At 34.0% G+C, this 23,398-nt stretch overlaps 2 protein-coding genes across 2 annotated transcripts; both read left to right on the top strand.

Annotated features, from left to right (window-relative positions):
• The first annotated feature begins 1,608 nt into the window (after nt 1-1,608).
• On the top strand, nt 1,609-7,472 carry LOC142526924 (potassium transporter 5-like). Its single transcript, XM_075631590.1, has 9 exons — nt 1,609-1,847; nt 1,983-2,205; nt 3,244-3,492; nt 3,635-3,673; nt 3,783-4,043; nt 4,130-4,182; nt 4,494-4,608; nt 4,722-4,976; nt 6,404-7,472. The coding sequence occupies exons 1-9, from the start codon at nt 1,716-1,718 to the stop codon at nt 7,327-7,329; spliced, it is 2,253 nt and encodes a 750-aa protein (XP_075487705.1). The 5' UTR covers nt 1,609-1,715; the 3' UTR covers nt 7,330-7,472.
• Nucleotides 7,473-10,512: 3,040 nt separating this feature from the next.
• LOC142527140 (uncharacterized) lies at nt 10,513-12,296 on the top strand. Its single transcript, XM_075631864.1, has one exon. It carries the CDS (start codon nt 10,634-10,636, stop codon nt 12,179-12,181), a length of 1,548 nt encoding a protein of 515 aa, XP_075487979.1. The 5' UTR covers nt 10,513-10,633; the 3' UTR covers nt 12,182-12,296.
• The last annotated feature ends 11,102 nt before the right edge of the window (nt 12,297-23,398 follow it).

The raw sequence follows: 23,398 nt of genomic DNA on the forward strand, positions 1-23,398 counted from the left end.
ATTCACATAGAAATATTTATAGACCACTACAAATGAATGAGTTGGAACTGGGCTAATAAGCAAGCATTTTGGCTCAAAGGGCCAATGCTTGCGGGGGCAATTGTTTGGGCTAAAATATTTAGTTATAAAAGTTCAATTTAATGATGGAGGTCCAATTAAATTATGAAAGTTCATCAAATGTGGCAGTTAGATTCCCATTGATTTAAATTTATGTAGACAAGTCAAGAAGATAGTGGGAAGAGGAGAAGATCGTGAGAGAAAATGGGAGAAGAACGTGGGTCATGGAGGGAGTCGAAGAAACCGCACCAGCACAGTGAATAAAAGGAAGGAATCGGACAACACAGAGAAGACACAACACACATTGCAAAAACTCCAGGCAACTCTCTGCATAATTCTCATAGATTTAGTCAAGCTTTTTCATGCTTTTTCAGTCATATTTTAGCATCGTCTTACATATTATAGCACTGTTTTGTTATGTTTTTCATGTTTTTGTAATTTCCTACTGATTTGTTGATACACCATCAAGTTTTATTGTTTTCTCTTTCGTTTTAGCGTTGTATTTGTTTAGGTGACTATAATGAACGGTCAAATTTAGCATCCATAATCGTTGTGTTTTTAGAAGTTAGATTGTTATAATTTTTACACAAATTGGTGAATCTTTGCACCTGGCACGCCCGCAAATCAAAATATTGTGCAAACAAAGTTAATTTTGTTTGTGTTTGTGTAACAAATACGTGTTTTGTAGGTTCCAAGGTCACGGGCGTTTCATGGGTTGATGGTTGAAAAAAAGATAAAATTATTTCGACAGCTGAAATGGAATTTTCGGTTACAAATTCACGGGCGTTTCATGGCCGGTTTATTCATTTGACTAAAGCCTAAATCACACACCTATATTTTTCCAAATGATAAGAACATTATTTGTAGAATAATTTAGGGCAAATTGCAGTTAATTACTACTACTCTTTGTGAAATAAAGAAAAAAACATGAAACCTTCTAAATAAAAATTAAACGTCTTTTCAAACCCTGTATTTTAAAAATCAGACACATTTCCCCCATTTATAGAAGGTTTTACGACTCATTTCCCTTTTACGGCTCATTTTTATGAACACTGAGTTTTAAAATATCATTAATTTCATTTAAAGTGTATGTGTTTTTTGGGTTTTCAACGTGGCTAATTAATGTATTTGACTGAAAATTTATTGTTCAAGTAATATATAATTTTGCGTCATGGATAAAATTATTCGATGACAAAAAAAACTAATTCAACGTTATGTTTTGACAAATCAGGAGCTTAAATGCAATATATATTTAGGGAAAAAACCAAAAAAAAAAAAAACATGCAAGGATATTGCTAAAATGATGTTACATCAACATTAAAGTAATAAAGGATTTAAGGTTATCAATACTAAAATAAAAAAAAGAACAATTAAAGGTAAAAAAAAAAGTTGCAATCATTATATTAAAGACCTTAAACTAACCATTTTATCAAACTTTAATGGATCAAAACTCGAGTTGTCTCCCATTAAAAAGTGGCTACAATTACGAGGTTATCACACGTCATGGTTTCCATTAAATTAAACGATGATTGCATTCAAATAATGCACTAAAATATTCAAACACGTCCAAAAGTACCTATATATATCGAGCACATTGGTGCTCTCCCTCCACCACCTTCATCTCCTTCGGCTATCTATCGAGCTCCGGAGAAGCTTACATGGCAGATCACCAGGTCGATCCTCATAATCATCGGAACAGTGAAGTACCTGAACTAAATTCCCGCCGAGCTGACTCCTTCAATCTGGAGGCCGGGAAAGTTTCTTCCAAACACGCAACTCCCGGCGGCAAGGTTCTTCCCCAGTTTCTTTAATTTTTTTTTTTTTTGTATTTCGGGGAGATTAATTTTTTTAAAAATATATATATATATATATATATATATATCGATGAAGTCATCGCTCAATAAATAATATATGTAGTGGTGCAGGCAAGCTGGAGAAGGACTTTGAGTTTGGCCTTTCAAAGCGTGGGAGTCATATACGGAGACATCGGGACCTCGCCGTTGTATGTGTATTCGTCTACTTTCCCCAACGAAATTCAACACAGGGAAGACATAGTTGGAGTTCTTTCGCTCATCATTTACACTATCATATTTATTCCTATGATCAAATATGTCTTTCTTGTCTTGAGGGCTAACGATCATGGTGACGGTATGTTTTATATATTATTTTTTTAGACCATTATATTATTTCGAATTTCAAAAATAATAAAAAAAAACTTGCAAAATCGACATATATATCATGCATCACCGGTTTTATTTTGGAGATATTTATAGCCGTTAGATCTTTATTTTTGGTTTTTTTACTCAATTATAATTCTTTTATTATTTGATTTTCTTGAAGTGGTAACCACAATTTATAAATCTACTTTCAGAAGTGAACATTACCACTGTGCTAATAATATTAACGACTTTAGTTTGAATAAGGTGCCATGATGCTATAAAATTTGAGTAGTTCTCTTGTGAGACGGTCTCACGAATCTTTATCTGTGAGACGGATCAACTCTACCAATATTCACAATAAAAAATAATACTCATAGTATAACAAAGTAATATTTTTTCATGGATGACCCAAATTAGATATCTATCTCATCAGATACGACCCGTGAGACCGTCTCACATTAATTTTTGCCATAAAATTTTTTTGGGTCCATTTCTGGATAGAAATTTTGTATATTTATTTGTCTTGTTATCTATGCTCTAGGGTCAACTTAGGTTTAGTTGACCTATTTTAAGTTTTAGTTTTTAAGTTGATCATAATGTAATTGATTAAAGTTTGTTTGCCTTTTGAACTTTTTTGCTAAATTGTCTTTTCCACTGGATTGTTAATGTGAAGCCGGGTGTTGCTGACATAAATAATGCCAAAAATTGTTGCAATGACACGAGGGAGGACAAAAAATTTAAAAATAAAACAAATAAACATTTCGTATAAGAAAAAATTTGAAGTAAAAATAAAACAAATAAACAATTCGTATAAGAAAAAATTTGAAGTGTTTAAAGTGCCAAAAAAAAAATCCCAACTTAAAAGTCGATTTTAATATTAAAAAAAATAGTTGTTCGGATATATCAAGTATACTTGTATATTTTTTATTTATAACAATTAATTAATCGATAAAAAATACTACTGGTACTATGTTATTTTTGAAAGCATTTACACTTATGTTCAGTGCATTGTTCGTGCTTGCTGCAGGAGGTACATTTGCGTTGTATTCCTTAATATGCCGGTATGCTAACGTGAGTCTAATACCAAAAAATCAACCTGAAGATGTCCAACTCTCGAACTACCGACTCGATACCCCATCCGCCAATCTACGTAGGGCACAAAAGATCAAAGTTAAGATGGAGAGGAGCAAAATTGCAAAAGTCTTGCTATTCCTCGCTGCGATTCTTGGGACTTCCATGGTTATCGGTGATGGTGTTCTTACACCCTGTATCTCAGGTATATCCTTGAACATGCGTTAATGTCATTTAGCATGATTGAATTGTTATAAAAAAAATGGATTATGAGTGGAGGTGAAATGGGTTTTTAGATTAATTAAGAGGGGTGGTTGTCATAACTCGTTTGTTTAATGAATTTGCAGTCCTTTCTGCAGTAAGTGGAATCAAGGGTTTGAACGAAGGTAACTGCAATTTTCTTCTGTTTTACTTTCATATTTGATATCTTTATAATACAAAATCATCAAGTGTTCTTCATTTATGCTGATGTATTCATGTATGTAAATTTTGCAGATGCTGTTGTGTATATTTCAATAGCCATATTAATTGTTCTCTTCTGCGTACAACGATTCGGGACCGATAAAGTGGGCTTCAGCTTTGCTCCTGCAGTCTGCTTATGGTTTTTATTCATAAGTGGGATTGGTGCCTACAACTTATTCAAGCATGATATCCATGTGTTACGAGCTTTCAACCCGCAGTACATTGTGAATTACTTCCAAAGAAATGGTCGCAATGCTTGGATATCTCTTGGTGGAGTTGTTCTATGCATCACTGGTAATGTTTACTAGTGAAACCACTTTCTTCAATTTGTTTAGTTTTCACTAGCCAACCCATGACTTTTCATTCATTAACTTCAACAGGGACTGAGGCCATGTTTGCTGACTTAGGTCATTTCAACGTAAGAGCCGTGCAAGTAAGTATTGTCATTACCGCTATGCCATACATATTGTGCATTACATTATAATTATCTTGCATGCATATTGTACACTACATTAGAATTATCCAAATTCATGAATTATATTGTTTGTTTAATAATATCGCGAGTGGATGTGTTTAGTAACTTGGCTTGATTATTGTTGTAATGCATAATGTTTTCATGGATCCTTGAATTTGAGGAATGACAAGTTACATACAAAATATGCATTCTGCTATTTGAAGTTATATCTACTCCCTTTCGTCCCAAAACAAACATGTATATTTTAATTTTCCTTTTTGTCACTTCAGATTAGTTTCACGGGAATGGTTTTTCCTGCTCTCCTAATTGCATATAGTGGACAAGCTGCATACCTTTCCAAATTCCCTGATCATGTAAAGCACACATTTTATGACTCCATACCAGGTTAATTATTTCTCTCCTACAAGTTCCTATATTAAAAACACAATTCTAAATCTAAATCTCTTCTGAAGTTCCTGTCAAAATTTGAACATGATCTATATCTATATATTATGCAGGCCCAATATATTGGCCAACTTTTGTTGTGGCTAATGCTGCAGCAATTATCGCCAGTCAAGCTATGATATCTGGAGCTTTTTCTATAATTTCCCAGTCCCTCAGCCTAAGTTGTTTTCCAAGAGTAAAAGTTGTTCATACTTCTGCTAAGTATGAGGGACAAGTCTACATTCCAGAGATCAACTACTTTCTCATGATCGCTTGTGTCCTCGTAACATTTGGATTCAAAACAACAGACAAGATTGGCAATGCCTACGGTAACATCATCAAGCTAACTTCATTTTTTGCTAGAAGTCGAAAAATATATTCTGGAATTATTAGATTAATATTAGTAAGATTATTGCGAGTCTATTATATGTTTTTTTTGTGATTTATGAAGGAAAGATTTTATATTACATTTATTCCAAGGTATTTTTATTTCTATAAAAGGTTGATAATTGTTTTCTAAATTAATAAATATTAAAGAAAATTTTAATCTATAAATTGCCGTGGATGTAATTCTTCGTGGAACAATGTAACTCATGTATAGGGTCCGACTCAACTAATTTAAAGTAGAATAGAGAATCTATATATATGAATCTTAAGCTCAGACCCTTTTTTTTTTTTTAATCTAGAATTTTTACATAATTTAACAAAAGTTTAATATTGATTTTTTTTTTTACTGAATACACAATATAGTAAGGAAAAGACAATTTGCTGTTGGTGATTTGAAGGTTTCCGGTAGTTTCCCTTGTATTTTTCATTTGGAAGGTTTTTAATTTATTAGTTCTTTTTTATACCTGAAAATTAGTATTTTAGTATGTTAATTTTTTGTTTTCTTATAAATATTATTATGATAGAAATCATCAGTCTGTTAAAATTTGGTAACATTAATGAAATTAATTAAAGCCTTTCTGATTCTTTTTTCTATGAGTAGGTCTCTTATGAGACGGTCTCACGAATCTTTATCTGTGAGACGGGTCAACTGTACCGATATTCACAATAAAAAGTAATACTCTTAGCATAAAAAATAATATTTTTTCATGGATGACCCAAATAAGAGATCTGTCTCACAGAATACGACATATGAGATCATCTCACACAAGTTTTTGCTTTTTTTTTTCTATTTTATGTGACTGATTATTTCCTTAAGTAAAGAGATCTTATGTTACATGAATTGAATTGTGGTAACATTACTTGAAGACGTTTGTTATACGTCTTTATGCATGATTGATTTGCTCATTGGTTGTGACTGAAAAAATAACGTAAGTTATTGATTAAAATGTGAACAAAATCAAAGTTTACCCTCCATTATTTATTTATACAACAAAACTAAAGATGGTCAAACAAGTGCAATATGATATGTTTTATCATGCAATATGAGGAGCTATATGTTTTTTCAATGATTTTTTCTATTTAAAAAAAAAACTTTTGATTGATCGATAAATATTTGGCAAAAACTTGTGTGAGACAGTCTCACGGGTCGTATTTTGTTAGACGGATATCATATTTGGGTCATTCATGAAAAAATATTACTTTTTATGCTAAGAGTATTACTTTTTTATTGTGAAATCGCTAGGGTTGATCCGTCTCACAGATAAAGATTCGTGAGACGGTCTTACAAGATACCTACACTAAATATTTTATTCCAAATCTTGGTAATGCCATGGTTACAAAACATAATTTAATGTTTCAAATACTGTAGGTATTGCTGTTGTTTCTGTGATGGTGATAACAACATCTCTCGTTACGTTGATAATGCTCTTTATATGGAAAACGAAGATTTGGTGGATATGTTTGTTCTTCTTTGGGTTTATGTCTGTGGAGCTCATATACATGTCATCTGTTCTTTACAAGTTTAGCCAAGGAGGGTACCTCCCATTGGCGCTGTCTCTTGTACTGATGACAATGATGGGCATATGGCATTACGCGCAGCAGCAACGTTACATGTTTGAGATGAAAAATAAGGTCTCAAGTGTGTGTGTAAGGGACCTAGCTGAAAACAAAGACATAAAGAGACTACCAGGCATTGGGTTTCTTTATTCTGAGCTTGTTCAAGGAATCCCACCAATATTTTCTCACTTTGTTTCGAATGTCCCTTCCATTCATTCAATAGTGGTAATGGTGTCAGTAAAGGCCATTCCTATCAGCTACGTCGCGGTTGAGGAGCGGTTTTTGTTCAGACAAGTTGAGCCGAGAGAATACCATGTTTACCGTTGTGTTGTCAGGTATGGATACAAGGATGCAATCGAGGAACCACATGAGTTCGAAAGACAGCTAGTGCAGAAATTGAAGGAGTTTATAAGGCATGAACATTTCATAGATGAGGGACTAGTCGTCGAAAACGAACAGATGCATGAGAATGAGGAGGAGGTGAAAAACATCCCTGATCATGCCTTGATCCAAGGAGCTGAAGCACAGATGCAATTTGTTGATAGAACAATGGATCAAGGTGTGTTTTATCTAATAGGAGAAGCAGAAGTGGTGGCAAAAAAGGACTCATCTTTGCTCAAGAAGATAGTAATAAACTTTGCTTATACTTTCCTGAGGAAGAACTTTAGGCATGGAGGTAAAATGCTGGCCATTCCTCAGGCAAGGCTTCTTAAAGTTGGAATGATTTATGAAATTTGAGTGAGTCAAGATACATTACGTTTATTTGGGTGATAATATATTTTTCTTTTAACTTTATTTGTGGGTTTTATATATCATATTTTATGAATATGTAAGTTGTTTTTTTATGAAATGCTCAATGTAAGAACAAAGTTTGTACTTAAGTTTAAGGGTACCTAATCAACTTTTGCATAAATTTTGGCTTCATTTTTTTTCTTTTAATTTCTTCCTAAATAATTGTGCATTGTATTTTTGTGGTTGAAAATTTTTAGTCCTAAATAGATGTATATATCACTTGTTGTTTGACGTAAAACGACAAAAGCTTAATACGACAATTGATATCATAGTCAATAACATTTGTTTGGTTCTCACGAGTTTCAAGACAATAAAACTATTGAGAGGAGATGGATAAGAAGCAATATATATTTTTTCTCCAAAGGCATCAAAATGTGACGGTTAGACTACTGTCTGGTTTAAAATATTTAAATTGTATAATTATATCTTATTATAGTTTATAAAACAGAAAATGTTTGATCCTACAAACTAATTAAAAATTTATAATTTTGAAGAATATATTGAAATTTTACATGTAATTTTTATGGTTAAATATTAATATAATATAAAGTAATATTCGTGTGAACATTTAATAAATTGAACCCAATTTTTTTTAAAAATAAAAATTAAAATTAATTGAACTTGTGAGACGTGGAGCATGACAAACGAGTCTCATTATAGAAAAGCGGCTAATAATATATTACTATCATGTGAAATGATACTTCGACAGAAATTGCATGAAAGATCAAAGTATTTTGGCCTGTGAGTGTAGAAACATTCATTTTAGTCAATTTTAACAAATCAATTTAACAAATTTTCGTCTTTTATATATTGATTTAAAAACAAAAAACATACATACCAAAATAAATTTTCTCATCTTTCCAAAAAAATTCATTTCAATGTCAAGTGTGTAAAAAAATTTTCATTAAAAGACTTTGACTTTACAACATCTTATAATAACTCACTTTAACTATGACATATCCAATGTCTAAGCTGAAATTTTTAGTGATAACTTTACAACTACTGTTGTTTAAGAATCATTTATTTACCAGATACTTAGAAACTAAACCAACAGATAGCTCGTAAAACCTTAAGTTGGTGAAGTAGCATAATGATGATCATTAGAATATCTGATATGAATTCTTGAGCATGTTTTTAGGGAGCGGCTTGAAAATGTATAGCTTTAAGAGTGCTCAAAGATCTTTAAGATGCAGATATGATAATACGTGAGTTCGAGAGCAAGAGTGTTAAAGCAGTCCTTGAAGTGAATTTGCAACTATATATAGTTGAAAAGCTCTAATGGTTAAATATGCTTTTCAACGATCAATTTTATCCGTTCCAATTCCTGACATAATTTTCATGTCTCTATCAACATCGTATACTATAATAAATGCCATTTAAAGTTATCTTTGCTTTTTCGTCTTTAACCTGAATAGCCTCTGAAAAATAACCTGACTTTAGGCATACTATGAAACTTTCTGTCACATCAGGAGTTGGTGGGATACTGTAGTCTAATACCAAAATAGGACAGAACGGTTGAAAAATAAGTATCCACTTATCTTTGCACATTTTTGACCAGCGGTTGGATAGTAACAATCTACGTCGAATGCTTATTAAAAAGATTGTTCTGATAAAAAATTTGAGTGATCTGCAATTTGAAAATATTAAATAACTTGAGCGATTTGACTTCTTCAACGGCGGATTGGAAACCTATTATCAAAGAACAATGTAGTGGTTGGTTTCCTTCAGTTAGCTTGATGCTGTTATTTTATAAATCATCAAAATTTATGGTAAAAAAATATTCTGAAACAATAGTCAAGGAATAACATTGTGTGATAGAAAATTAGATGATATAGAGCCCAGAAATTCAACACGTGTATTGAGGAGCTATCTGGGCGGCAAGATTACATCACACTAGAGAAAATTAAAAGATTGTTATAGCAGGTTACCGTATTTGGAGTTTTAATATTCTAGTTTTTCAACATTTGATTTTATTCAATAACTTGATTTTTTTTTATTTTTTTTTGCCAGAGGAATTAACCCGATCGAATATTGTTAAAAATAGATCTAGATTATATACATTAAAATAAATTTAAACAAAACCAATGAGGAAAAATAAGACAAAATGACACTCAAATATTAGAGGAAAAAGGTTTATCATTTCTTTTTATTTTTATTTATATAAATTTTAATGTGTATAATATAATTTTTATTCTCGCTATATGAGCCATATAGTGAAATATTAGTGTCGAATAAATAAAATCAAAATAAAAAAATACAAATTATTTAAAAAAATATATTAACTGATTATAGAATTAAAACATAAAATAAACCAACTTATGATTAAAATTTAGAATTTCATTTCCTAACCATCTAGAAACACCATGGACACATGTAAAAGATTTTTTAACATGCACTACCACCGACTCAAATAATATTATTATAGCAAATTAATTAAAAATTATTTATAGTTTTCTTCCTTTATTTTTAGGAGTTTGGGTATTCTCAAATCCCGTAAACTATCAAATGAGCTTTCTGTCTGGTTTATTCATAAATCAATCCTTGTATATTTTAAAATGACCCATTTACACCTTGACCCGGTTTTTACATGTTTGACCCACTTTTGATCCATGTTTTTTTTTTAAATTCTTTTACCATTCTTTAAAAAAAATTTAAGAAATATTTCCATAATTTTTTTTATTAAAATCTTGTCCAAAAACAGTTTTTATTTATAAAACATAAAATGCAAAAAGTTGTGTGAGACGGTCTCACAGGTCGTATTGTGTGAGACGAATGTCTTATTTGAGTCATCCATGAAAAAATATTATTTTTTATGCTAAGTGTATTATTTTTTATTGTGAATATCGGTAAGGTTAACATGTGAGTATTTTTTATTGTGAATATCGATAAGGTTAACATGTCTCACAGATAAATATTCATGATACCGTCTCACAAAAAACATGATTTAACATAAAAATATGTTTTAGAGTACTTGTCCAAACGGACCAACTTTATAGGAAAAATTTACTCCAAATCTAATTCATTGTAGTTTGACTGAATAGTGAATATATTTCGAAGATTAGGCATTGGTCGTTTTCTATGTCGGTATTCCAATGTTTATCATATTTATAAAAGCGTACACATAAAATATGGAACATCCATGACGCTTCTTAGCTTTTGATTTTCCACTTTTTCCCCCAATTCCAGAACCCTAATTCATCCGCCCACCTCTAGATTCTTCCCATATCCGTGAGTAGTAAAGCCATTGATCATGTTGTTATCGCCAGGCCACTCTCCTCGCCACATCTCCACCCCTTCGCCGGCGCCTTCCGGTCATAACCCTGACCCTGATAATTCACTTGTTTCCGCGTCTTCGAATTTACGCATCCGCAAGCGGTTGCGCAGCTCCACGGTTCTAGATGAGGACACCTATGTAGCCGCCATCGAGAAGATCATTGAGCGAGATTTCTTCCCAGACATACCCAAATTGCGCGATCGCCTCGACTGGCTGCAGGCTATTCGCTCACAGGACCCCGTGCTTATCCGCGACGCCCAGCTCAAGATTCTTGAGCGCCGCCGAAGGAGAAAAGGCGGAGAACCCTCCACATATGACGTGTCCCTCCGCACTGCCACGCCAGGTTCGTCCTTTTTCCAGAACTCTTCTGTTACTCCCTACGCTAACAGTGAGCGCAAGGAGGATGTTGTTAATGATGAACGCGATGGTTTTGTTGAGGGGGAGGATGGAGTGGATGTTTCTTTGCCACTTGATGAGTTTTTTCGGAAGTACACAAGTGAGGATAATGAGAGCTTTTTGAGGATTATGGAGAAAGTTAATAGGAAGAGGGAGGAAAAGTATGAATATTTGTTGGAAGGACAAAAAACCGAGGGTGATCAGGAGAATAATTTGATTGAGGATGAAAACAAACGGGAGAAAACTAGCACTGATGGGTATGGCACATCGGATCAGCCAGTGAGCACGTTGGAAGGTTGGAAATACACGGCCAAGAATTTACTTATGTATCATCCAGCTGACAGAGGGGAGGTCCCTTTGACTCCGGAGGAAAGAGCACTGAGGATGAAGGGTATGACTAAGGAGATCAACAGGTCCAATACGCGATTCCAAGTGAAAACTGCTGATTATACTTCATTGCCAAATGAAGACAATTTTACCATGCTTTATACCCCTGTGGCTGGGGCGACCCCGGTTCCTATGTCTAGTAGAGACAGTGATAAGGTGAAGAAGTATGATTTGGATGATTTGAGGGAAACCCCCAGCAGGTTTTATGTTGAGTCTGAGAAGAAAGCAGACAACGGATATAGTTTCTTGAAAACACCTTCACCTGCTCCTGGATTGGACGAGTCGCCATTCATAACCTGGGGAGAGATTGAGGGGACACCATTGAGATTAGAGCCAGAGGAAACACCTATTGATATTGGGGGTAGTGGTTATGGTCCGCAATTCAAGATTCCAATGCCTCCTTCAAGGGATGTTAAGGCACACTCTTTGTCAAGGGAGGCTGCAAGGAAACTCAGGGAGAGGTCAAAGATGTATCAGAAACCACCGTTGCCTTCCCCAGTCAAAGGTGGAAGTGTGAGTCCAAGCGCACGTGTACTTTCACCTGCTGCCCAGAAATTTATGAGGAATGCCATTGCCAAGTCTTCTCGATCTATTGATGAATCTTTGAGAGCCAGTTATCGCAGTGGAAGCCCTGGATTGAATACTCCTAAAGGTGGCAGGAGTCTTTCTAGATTGGGAAGAGATAACAGTGTAGCTTCCAGATCCCCTTCTGTTAGCGAGGGCTCCAGGTCACCCTTGTGATTTGCCCATTCCAGTCTGCAATTCTATTATTGGTTATTTGTACTCTGTAAGAAATGGTTTTCTAATTGGAATTGTCACGTGAAACAAATATCAAGATGTTAAAGTTTTTATTGTATCTAATTTTGTTCATTGTCCTGGATTCACGATAAGTATTATAGCATCATCAGTCACTTGGTTTATGTGCTTTTTTGGCATCGATAGTTTTTTCCTTGATACACAGATGCATTTGACTGTCATACAATTTTGTTGGTTTCCTTTTAAACGAGACTATAACAACTGCCATAACCATCATAAATTGGGGAATGCATAATACTTCTAGACTGGGTAGAAAGAAGATAAATTCGATGTGCATAGATATAGATAAAAGTTGTTATGTTGTCTTTACTTATTAAGGCTGCTAGAGTAATTGATCAATAGAGTTGTATAAATGTGAAGGGACTACTTAAATAGTAGCCTGTGTTAATTAGTTTGTTGTTTGGTACCTATGGCAATTAAAAATTAGTACCGAGATATGATTAAAAAAAAAACAGATTTAAGAAATGGCGTTAGGGGTGATCATAGGTCGGTTCGGTTTTAATTTATCTAATTTCGGTTCGGTTTTTCGGTTTTTGAATTACGTAATCCGAAACCGAACAATTGTAATTCGGTTCGGTTTCGGTTTGGTAATATAATGGACTGATTTATACGGTTCGGTTTGTTCGGTTTAATTAATATTATATCATAAAGTGAAAAAAACATAAAATTCAAACATTTAATTTAAATTCATAAACACATATTCAAAATTCAAATCATAGCAATGAAGTAAAAAAATATGAAGCAAAAAAGCTACTGAAGATAATGCTTGATGATGGTGTCACAATTCTGAAGGAAGAAAGGGAGGTGATCCAAGTAGTTGATGTCATATTGCCTCATTAATATTAAATCAATGCAACATCTTCAAAAAAAACGCCCAAATGTTAATCATCCCACTAATTATTAAATCAACAATCAAATATGAAAGTCTATAAATCATAAATTCTTAATCTTAATACAAAAATTTAATACAAATTAATTTATCATACCTGATTGATAGATGCAATTATATGTCAGTCATACAAGGAAAAGCTCTTCCCAAGCTGGCCAAATCTGGAAAAAAAAATATTTTTATCATCTAAAAGATACAATATTTGTCACATTAATATAAAAAATTTGTAACTTTTACCATCTTCAAATTTCTCGAGCTTGTCCAAGTCTTCTTCTACTGTAATATGTGAAGATTCATTACGAATCCAGTCTTGTGCACAAACAAGAGCTTGCACTAATTCAGGAGTTAACGAACTCCTAAATGGATCAAGCACACGACCTCCAGTACTAAATGCACTTTCTGACGCCACAGTAGAAATAGAAATTGCTAACACATCACGAGCCATTTCAACAAGAAAAGGAAATATAGGCTTGTTAACTTTCCATCAAAGCAAGATATCAAAATTTTCATTTCCAGGCTCTACTTCTTCACCAAGATATTTGTCCAACTCTGACTTAGCACCCATAATTCCACACATGGCTCTGTGCCTCAAGTATTCTTGTTGAATTAAGGTTTTTTTATGTGCGCTTCCAGAACTTGACATGTCATTGTCAATTGTTTTACTAGCTGAAGCCGATGATTCAGATTGAGATTCTTTTGAAGTTCTCATTCGATACTCATCATATAAAGATATTATATAGAGCTTTAGATCATCTCTCATTTTTTCCTCCTTTCTCTTCTCCATACATACTCAAAAGAACAAAAGCAACATACTCAAATTTGAAACGAGGATCTAACACACAAGCAACAAAAATCATCTTATTCATCTTTTCTGGAGCGCCCCAATACTTTTCAAATTTAGCTTTCATCTTCTCCGCCATTCAACTCAAATCAGTATTATCACTATCCACTAACATTTTCAAAATGCAAGCAACTTCACCAATTTCATGAAAGTGAACATTTGAAGTAACATATGATGACCCCGATACTCTTAAGGTAAGTTCGTAAAAAGTTTCAAGAAACTTTACCATGTGTCTTATTTTCTTCCAGTCATCATTAACAAAAGCACCCACAATATTTCCATCTTCACAAGTGTGATTAAGAAGATTATCCAACAATCCAGGATCAAAAAAACCATATCTCACAAAGGCATTCTCAAATTTTTGTGTTGTATTCAACATCAAATAGGTCGAATTCCACCTAGTAGGGACATCCAAACACAATGATTTTTTACTCTCTATTTTTTCAATTTCACAACAATCTTTGAATCGTTTCATCCGTGCAGGAGATTGCCTAATGTATCTCAAAGCTTGTCTCACACGTTTCACAGAATCACCAACTTCTTTCAATCCATCTTGAACAATAAGATTGATTATGTGAGCAACACATCTAACATGAAGGTGACTACCATCCATGAAATTAGTTCCCCATTTGCTAAATTGTTTTGAAAGTTCTTTTACTGCCGTATCATTTGAACTAGCATTATCAACTGTAACAGTGAATACTTTGTCCAAACCCCAATCAATCAAACACTTAGTGATTGCAATTGCCATATCATCACATTTATGACTACTAATTGGACAAAAATTCAAGATCTTCTTGTGCAGTTTCCAATCTTTATCAATAAAATGAGCTGTGAGACACATATAATTGATTCGCTGTATTGAAGTCCATGTATCTGTTGTGAGACAAACTCTTTGATGTGTGTCTTTAAAAAACAACTTAACTTTTTTCTTTTCTTCCAAGAAAAGTTCAAAGCAATCTCTCGTTATTGTAGCACGGGAAGGAATTCGAAATAGAGGTTGTATTAAATTAGTAAAATGCTTGAACCCTTCTCTTTCAACAAGATTAAAAGGTTGTTCATCCATAATTATCATCTGAGCTAATGATTTTCTACATGCTTCTTGATCAAATCTCCAAATATTAACTGAATTTCCACTATCTTTTGAATTTTCTTGAAATCTTAATTTGGCTTGTTTAGTCCCAGCATTATGAGGATTTTGCGCACACTTTCTCAGATGATTATTTAAAGAAGATGTTTCATTGGCATTTGAATCAGCAGCATAGTTTGAACTACAATAAAGATACCTTGCTCTTTTATTCCCATCACAATCAACATATCTTTCAAAATGTTCCCACACAATTGATCTAGGCTTTACGGTTTTTACTCTTCTTTGAATCTTCAGTGGTTTTTGCAGAAGATGCAATAGGTGGCTCGTTATTTGAATTTCTACTTTCACCTGAGTGTACTATCAATTTCAGCCATCTAATAATACAATAAACATAATATGAAGATTAAAATAAGAACAAATGAAAAAATCCAACAAAGGTAAAAGAAGTATGTAATTAAATTATCAAAGATCTCTATACATGGAAAATGTTATTTACTTTATTCAATCTTAAATCCTAATATAAGCTCCGAAGCAAGAAGAAGGTCCAAAAAAAAAATTTAACCATCGACACTTCTTTGAGACATCATATCATAGACAGTGGGGTGGTTTTTCTCTTTTTTCAAAGGATAACGTAACTGATAATTGAATTTGTTTACCCCTCACTCTCTCGTTCCTGAGCTATTAATAAAAATGGACTAAGAAACTTCATCCGAAGTTCGAAATTTGTCTTTGTATCCCCGTGTGAATGGTGCTTCGTACTTCGATTCAGTAAAACTACATGCCCACCGAAAAAAAACACCTAAACTACAAATCTTGACAAACACACCTACATTTGGATCCTAGTACACTGTTCTTGTACACACACAGGAGGGCTCAAACCACAACCAACACACACAAGGAAGATCATCCACTTCACCATCCCAAAAAAAAAGAAACATAAAAATTCGAGAAATCATAAAAAGTACCTGAAAACTGAAAATCAACGAACAACGAACAACACAGTCAAGAATCAAGAGAAAAGGAAGAAAGCGTTGTCCTGTGCATAAGAATAGCTACTGCTAGGGCCGGCTGAGTTTTTTAAATGTTAGATATGGAAATAAATTATATTATAAATACTAAAAATTTTGGACTAAAATCTATAAAATCTGGAAAGACTAGGGACTAAATAATAATATAACATAAAATGCGGCCGGTTCGGTTATTTCGGTTTTCAATACAAAAAAATCGAAACCGAACCGAAAAACCGAATATTTCAAAAACTAAATCCAAAACCGAACCGAAAAACCGATTTAAAAAAAAACCGAATTACAAAATTCGGTCAGTTTTTTCGGTTATATCCGAATAATAAACACCCCTAAATGGCGTCAATTATTAATCAAATACGGCCTTATTATATGAATGCAGACCAAATGAATTGTGTGTGTATGTGTGTTTTTTTTTTTGTGTGTGGGTAGGGCTGTTTCCAAAATATGTGCCAACATTTAATACGTCGCTGGAACCCTAGAATATATATGGTGTAGATTTCTTCAAAGATAAACTGGTATTGGCTGCTTAAGTTTTTGGGCTACTTGTGTTTACAGTACAGGTATTTTGTTTCTATTTTATCTCTCGTTAACATTCTAGTGGCCACATTTGATTGGGATTTTTAGTTTCTACAGTTCAGAGATTTTGATAAATGTGAATGGTTGTGAACTGTATCTCATAGGAAGTTATTTAATATTAATGCGTTAATTGAGAATATGTTTAAGATGGTCTTTGAAGTAGAACCAAGTGTGTTTGGTAGAGCTGCTGTTTCAAACAGCTTCCCCAAATTTCAGTCCCACAAAATCTTCGCATTCTCTTACATCACGCCTCTCATTTCTCATTCTCATTCTCATTCTCTTGCGCCTCCGCCTTTGTGTCCTCATCCCCGCGTAAGCATTTGCCTGTCTCATTCTATTCCCAATGCTCGCTTTCTCCAACATAATATGATTCCTATCCATGAAAACTATCCATTTACTTTCTTTGTTTATCTCTTTTTTATTGCATGTTTTATTCTCTTTTCTTTGATCTTCTCTTTGGTTGACAATGGGGGTTGTTGCCTATATGAAACTATCATCTCTTTAGAATCCGGTTGCATTGGTCGAGGTTGACGGAGTAAATTTCAATTAAGTGTTGAGTCTTTTATGCAGATGGATAATGGGTATCATGTTAAATATTTTTGGACCTGGTGACTAGGTTATATTGATGGAAATATTTTGTGGATTCACATGATTAATCAATTGTAAATACTATCTAATAAAGAACTCAATAAAGTGATCTACTTAATTACGAGTTTACAAATATTAAAATAAATTAGAAACTCGGCTCAATTAAGTCTTTTATAATGGAACAAAAGTTATGTATATAATTATCCGACGAACAACGGACAATATAGAATACACAATATATATATATTCTAAACTTCTCTTTTGTTCTCATATATGGGTAAAATATAGTGATTGATTTCATGTTACCTTACCGTGGAAGATCCATAACTTTTATGTTAGATTAATTAATTAAATCATGTATGTGATTATAATAACTTTTTTTTAACTCGACATGAATTTTTCATATATTGTCGTATATGATTTCAATCACATGATCTATTAAATCACTAACAAGTGGTAAGAAAATCATGATGATGTTGAATTATAAGATTTTGTTATTGTTGATTGATCATAATATTTGAATTATTCAAAATCTGAAAATTATTATTATTTTTATTATTATTATGGGGAATAATTTAAGGGTAAATTGGAGATAAATTCTCAAACCTAAACATAAATTTATCCTAACTCCCTGCACCCAAAAATCTTTGTTTCAACTCCTTAAAATAATAAAAATGACAAAAATACTTTTATATATGTTTATTTTAATTATTGATTTTTACTGGGACAGAAATGGTTATCAGAGTCTAGATAAAATTATTTCAAACATACAAAGTTATTCTTACTATGTAAGTAAATGTTTGAGGAGGAGAATTTCTCAAATAAAATGGATCCGAACCCAGATTCGAGATTAATTCTTTGCATGGTTTATTTCAAAACTTTAGAATATTTGAAACAAGAAGATTTAACAAAGGTTAGATGTCAAGAAATAAGTGGTACTCATCAGAGTTCTAAGGTAAACTTATGATTCAAAACAATATATTCCTGGAAATAGTATTGGATTCCTCTAAACTCTATGGAGATCTTAGAGAAATTTAAAATACAGTACAATATTATGGCAATTGTTGTATTATGTACCACAAAAATGTGGAGAAAATCCTTGGAAAAAAGAAGAAATTCTTACAACTTTAAAGGATATTAAAACAAGAATTCAAACCCTAGAACAACAACCAAGTTGTCGTAGAGGAAGGTTACGACCATCCTTTGGTACAAACCTTTATTACACCAAAGAGAAAATGCCAAAGTAATGCCAAAACCTTTAACTGGCGAAGAAAAATGATCAATCTAATTAAAATTGTCTCAGAAAAGAAATTAATCTGATAAAAACTTTAGAAATGATTGGTCTCAATGATCTCCAAGACCTAGCATAATCTTAAATCTCACGGTCGTAGAACAAAACTGGAGGTGAACCACACGCATTAGCCTGATCATCTTCTCATGAACCATCTAGAGAAAATGTGGGATCTCATAATACAACTATGAGAGGACCTCAAACAGATTTTCAGACTGGTGGTGAATCACACCCAGCAAGAACAAAGTCAATGAGAAATCAAATTCCCTTGCACCAAACACCCTATGGGAAATATGATTTGGAACCTATACATCCTTATAAAGTTATGCTTAACCTTGATGTACTGGACTTCAAGAACAGAGAAGATCTCATAAATGATTGAACATCGGCTATAAGAATCGCAATAGGAACACTTTATCTCAACATGTAAAGATTCATTAAACTTTTAGAAATGAGTCTTATGATATCAGTTAAAATTACTTGGAACACTCGCTCAGGACTGGAATCAAAGTTTTCAACAGCCTCATCTTAAGGAAAAGAGTTGATGGCTTATGAATCTGAATCTATATCTAACTTAGATGTACTTGCTTAATGATGAAATCAATGAGTATGTAGATGAAGAGATTCACATCTTTGATGATTGGATGGAAATCAAAATTGTCATCACCTGACCAAACTCAAGAAGAAAAATTCCTTGGACAATGAATTACATATGGAGAAAAATTTCTTGAAGCTTAACAAGACACAAGATATTGGATAAGCAATTCAAAGGAGATCTTACTTGATGGATCTTATAAAGATCAAGAGAATGATTGAGATATGCTGCGGGAAGGCAAAACTATGATCCCTCATGCCCTACAGAGTTTGATGACATTGTTGTCATAGATCAATTAGATATGAATCTTCTGTGCCTAAAGATGAATTTTAAAGCGTGGGAGGTGAGCATGAATTGGTGCTACCAGCTGATAACCAAGAGGATAAGACAATGGACATTGGTTTTGAACAACTAGAGCAGTCATGCTCTAAATCTGGTGATAAAAAGTATTTTATGTTCCATCCTCCTCAGCCCCTGAATCTATCACAGAGGTTTCTATTGATACAAATGTTGAAGTCTCAGTTGCCCCTATTTCTCCAAATACTTCTATACGCGAACCGGATATCATGCTCCATCTAAATCCTCAATTCCAGATCCTATGCAATCAGAAGATGCAGTATCTCCACCTTCTAGGGAGATATCTTTAGCGAATATGGAAGAGGTTTTGCAATATATTGTGTGACGACAGAAGGATGCTGATGGTGTACCATTGGGTAAGCTTCTATCTTTCTATCATATAGTTCACAAATTAGCTCAGTCGAGGGTTGCACAAAAAATTGGTGGAGAATCAGTTAGTGATAGAGTTGTTCAAGAGTAAGGCATTGAAGAAGTTATTGTTGGAGTGCTGCTTAAGTTTGTTGAGGCAATACCACAATGCATGTCAGATGAACCAACAGTCCTTCTGGAAGAAACTACTGCGGTTGAAGAAGTTTTTGTTTATGTGCCTATTAGTCAGGCTGAGCCACAAGTACAAATGGCAAAACAAATAAGTCAAGTTATTCCAGAAGTGTTTGTTGTTGTGCCAACTATTCAAAACATGGACATAATATTTGTTGAATAGGCTGTCATTCAGGCTGACCAAGCAGTACTGTTTTAGAACAGGCGGGTGCCTCGAATATTCAAGCTCTTGTTCTATCTCTTGCTATTGGCAAAGAATTTCCCAAGATCGAGCCTTCCTCTCCAGATCTTGATCTTATTGATGGAAATACTTCGTACAGAATTCACTCAAGTTTGACCTCTATTACATCAATTCTTATTATTCTAAAAAGAGGTCGCCTGAATAATGAGGAGTCTCTGCATGGTTTTAAAGAAAAGATGTTCAAGGAAGTCTCTGACCTGTCCAAGAATGTACTCTACATTTTCATTCGGTTGGACCAGATCAAGAGGCTACGGCGGCTATTACTACTCATCTTGGTAAATAGATTCAGACGAACAATTTTCGGATTTGACCAAGATTGAACAAGTTCAAGCAAATTTCAACGAGAAGATTTATGGAATTAGCAGTAAGTTGCACTGTACATTTCTACCAAAAAGCAACTTCTAGTGTTGAAAAAAAAGGAAGTGGGTGGAAGCCAGAGGAAAACTAAATCCTCCAACTGTTAGGCTCACAAGAGAGATGTGTCGAAGCCGATTGTTCAACCAAAGAAGCCAACTGATTCTAGTAGCAAGCACTCTGGACGTAAATATCATCAGAATAAATAGTGCAGTGCCTATAACAATTTTTTTATTTTCCGCTTAATAGTTTTTCTGTAAATTCTTTCTATTTATCTATTGAATTCAATGTTTCTATGTTAAGTTCTTAATTTTGTCAATCACCAAAAAAGAAAAATTGTTGAAACACTTATATTTTGATGAATTAACAAAGCTTCTGATCCAATGAATAATTATAGAATTTGACCGAACTGAATTCAAGAAATGAAACTATTCATTATGCTTATATAGGTTTCCAAAGCAAAATTGTTAAATAGAGCCCTACTGTTGCCTAAGTAAAATTGATTGTGAATTATTCGATGGTAAAGAGTACCTGATAGAAGTCAGGCTCATAAATGGTCGCTGAAAAAAGCCGAGCTGATAAAAGAGCAACGAATATAACAGTATACCTTGGTAGATCAATTATTCTAAACAACGGACATTCCCTGAACATATAATGATCATTCCTAAATAGAAGATCTCAGCTGATAATTGGATAAGATCTCACGTATCTTTTTCAGTCATTTGAATGTCAGAGTCTATGCGTGTTGGAACTTTTCAAGTTTGCAATCTTGATTTTGATGATAACAAAACTTGTTAATTTGTGTTACTAATAATCTACCTTAGTGTGCAGCATCTAGGATCACTCACGTGCTGTTTACATCACAAACTGAAGACCCAACTGATCGCACAAAATGAATCAGTCTAACTGTTACGTCAATTGAGCAGTCCAGCTGATTGTCCAGTTGATAGGTGGTTCAGCAGGAGAACCTCAGAAGCCTGGACTGCCGAAGGAGTGTTTAACTGATGAAGAAACCCAGCTGATCAGTCCAACTGAACAAGAGTGAAATCAGTTCAACCGACGAGTTAACTGATTTCACCAGCCCAACTGAAGATTAGTTCAACTGACCAGTTCGAAGCATCAGTCAGAACCTTTCAATTGTGGATGAAGATAAACTCTTTCAGTGGAATCCATCTGTATGTGAAGGTACAAAGCCATTGTCCAGTCAAAGGACAATAATGGACGTTGCATCAGAGCATTAAAGACAAAATGTTTCAGAATGACAGTCGAAAAGTCGAGACAAAAAGTCCAAGAAACGAATTCAAGATGCAACAGTTACAACAAATGAGTCTCACTGTATGTTGATTTCTCCCGCCTATATAAAGAGAAGATCACTGAAGACTCAACAAGAAGAAGAGAAACAACAAGAAAAAGAGTGAGCAAAACTTGTGTATGTAGTGTAATGCCCGGGATTTCGTTATTGTAATATGAAATGATTTATTGATAATTGATGTGATTATAGACGGAAAGGATCAGACCGAGAAAGACAACATAAGACTTGAATTATGTGCGAGGACTGAACCCCTCGCGTATATGCGCGACCGAACAGGGTGCATATGCGCGAGATAGGCAGAGAACCTCGCGCATATGCGAGACCAGGACCCGCGCATATGCGCGAGTATGGGAGAGAAACTCGCGCATATGCGCCGGAAGGGGACGCGCATATGCGCGAGCTGAAGAAATGGAAAATGCCGAGACCAGTAGGTCTCGTGCAAATGCGCCGAGGAAGGTCGCGCATAAGCGCGAGACGTGCAGCTTAAAGATGGAGCCACATGTCTTGGCCATGCACATATAATATACAAATCCTTCATTTGCTCAGAGGTAATAGCAAGAAAGAAACGGAAGAAGCTCCAGAGAATTGGCCAAGTTCCTTGAATCGTAGATTTGCGATTTTTGCAAGATCCGTCCGTCCGATTTTCAATCCGACTTCAGTACTGTGTTTCTATCGACAAGAGCTTCAGAAGGACGTAAGTTTTCTTATGTTTCAATAAGATTTGGAAATATGGTATTGAAGAAATCATGCTATGAGTGTTATTATCTGTTTTTGAGATTGTTATCATTGTATAATCGAAACCGGATCGAAGAACGGATACCGTATGAATTTGTTATCATTTTCAAATTGAATTTGATTGAGATTATACAGATTTGATATCAGATTGAGTTTGTTATCGATTATGAGTTGTTGAGATTTATATATATTGATTTGTACTGTTGGGTATATTGAGATATTGCCGTTATGCCGTTGAAATAGAATTAGATTGAATTCTGATTATATCCAGTATTGATTTTATTTGTATATTGATGTTATACTCCTAAACATTGTCAATGCCAGATTGAGTATTGACAGGCTTCGAATTCGAGACTTCGACTTCGTCAGATTGACAAAAGAAAGGTATAAATCAATGTTGAACCGGGAAGATACAACTCGAGTTAGATCGGACTTGAGTTTCCCAAAACCACATAATTTACTTTATTGCATTGATGTTTGCAATTCAGGAGATTGATATGCATAGTCTATTGATTTATAGCAAAGCATGTATTGAGTCATGGGTGGATGTGTCTAGTCATTGGCGGAGGTGCCAAGTCTTTGGCGGATGTGCCACGACTCTGGATGTTTGGTTTATATCGATGTTGCTTAGGAGCAGATCGACTTCTATTGCTGAGATTCGATATAGTATGCCAATATCCAGGAACCGGGATCCCTAGATTAGAGATG

The sequence above is a fragment of the Primulina tabacum genome, chromosome 15, assembly GCF_025594145.1.
Source record: "Primulina tabacum isolate GXHZ01 chromosome 15, ASM2559414v2, whole genome shotgun sequence".
In the NCBI taxonomy this organism is placed as follows: Eukaryota; Viridiplantae; Streptophyta; class Magnoliopsida; order Lamiales; family Gesneriaceae; genus Primulina; species Primulina tabacum.

What these genes read in the sequence shown, in the direction of transcription:
- LOC142526924 (XM_075631590.1), top strand. Translation starts at nt 1,716, where the DNA reads ATGGCAGATCACCAGGTCGATCCTCATAATCATCGGAACAGTGAAGTA. An exon ending in AGTTGTTCTATGCATCACTG is followed by an intron (nt 4,044 to 4,129) that starts GTAATGTTTACT and finishes TAACTTCAACAG; the next exon opens with GGACTGAGGCCATGTTTGCT. An exon ending in TCAACGTAAGAGCCGTGCAA is followed by an intron (nt 4,183 to 4,493) that starts GTAAGTATTGTC and finishes TTGTCACTTCAG; the next exon opens with ATTAGTTTCACGGGAATGGT.
- LOC142527140 (XM_075631864.1), top strand. Translation starts at nt 10,634, where the DNA reads ATGTTGTTATCGCCAGGCCACTCTCCTCGCCACATCTCCACCCCTTCG.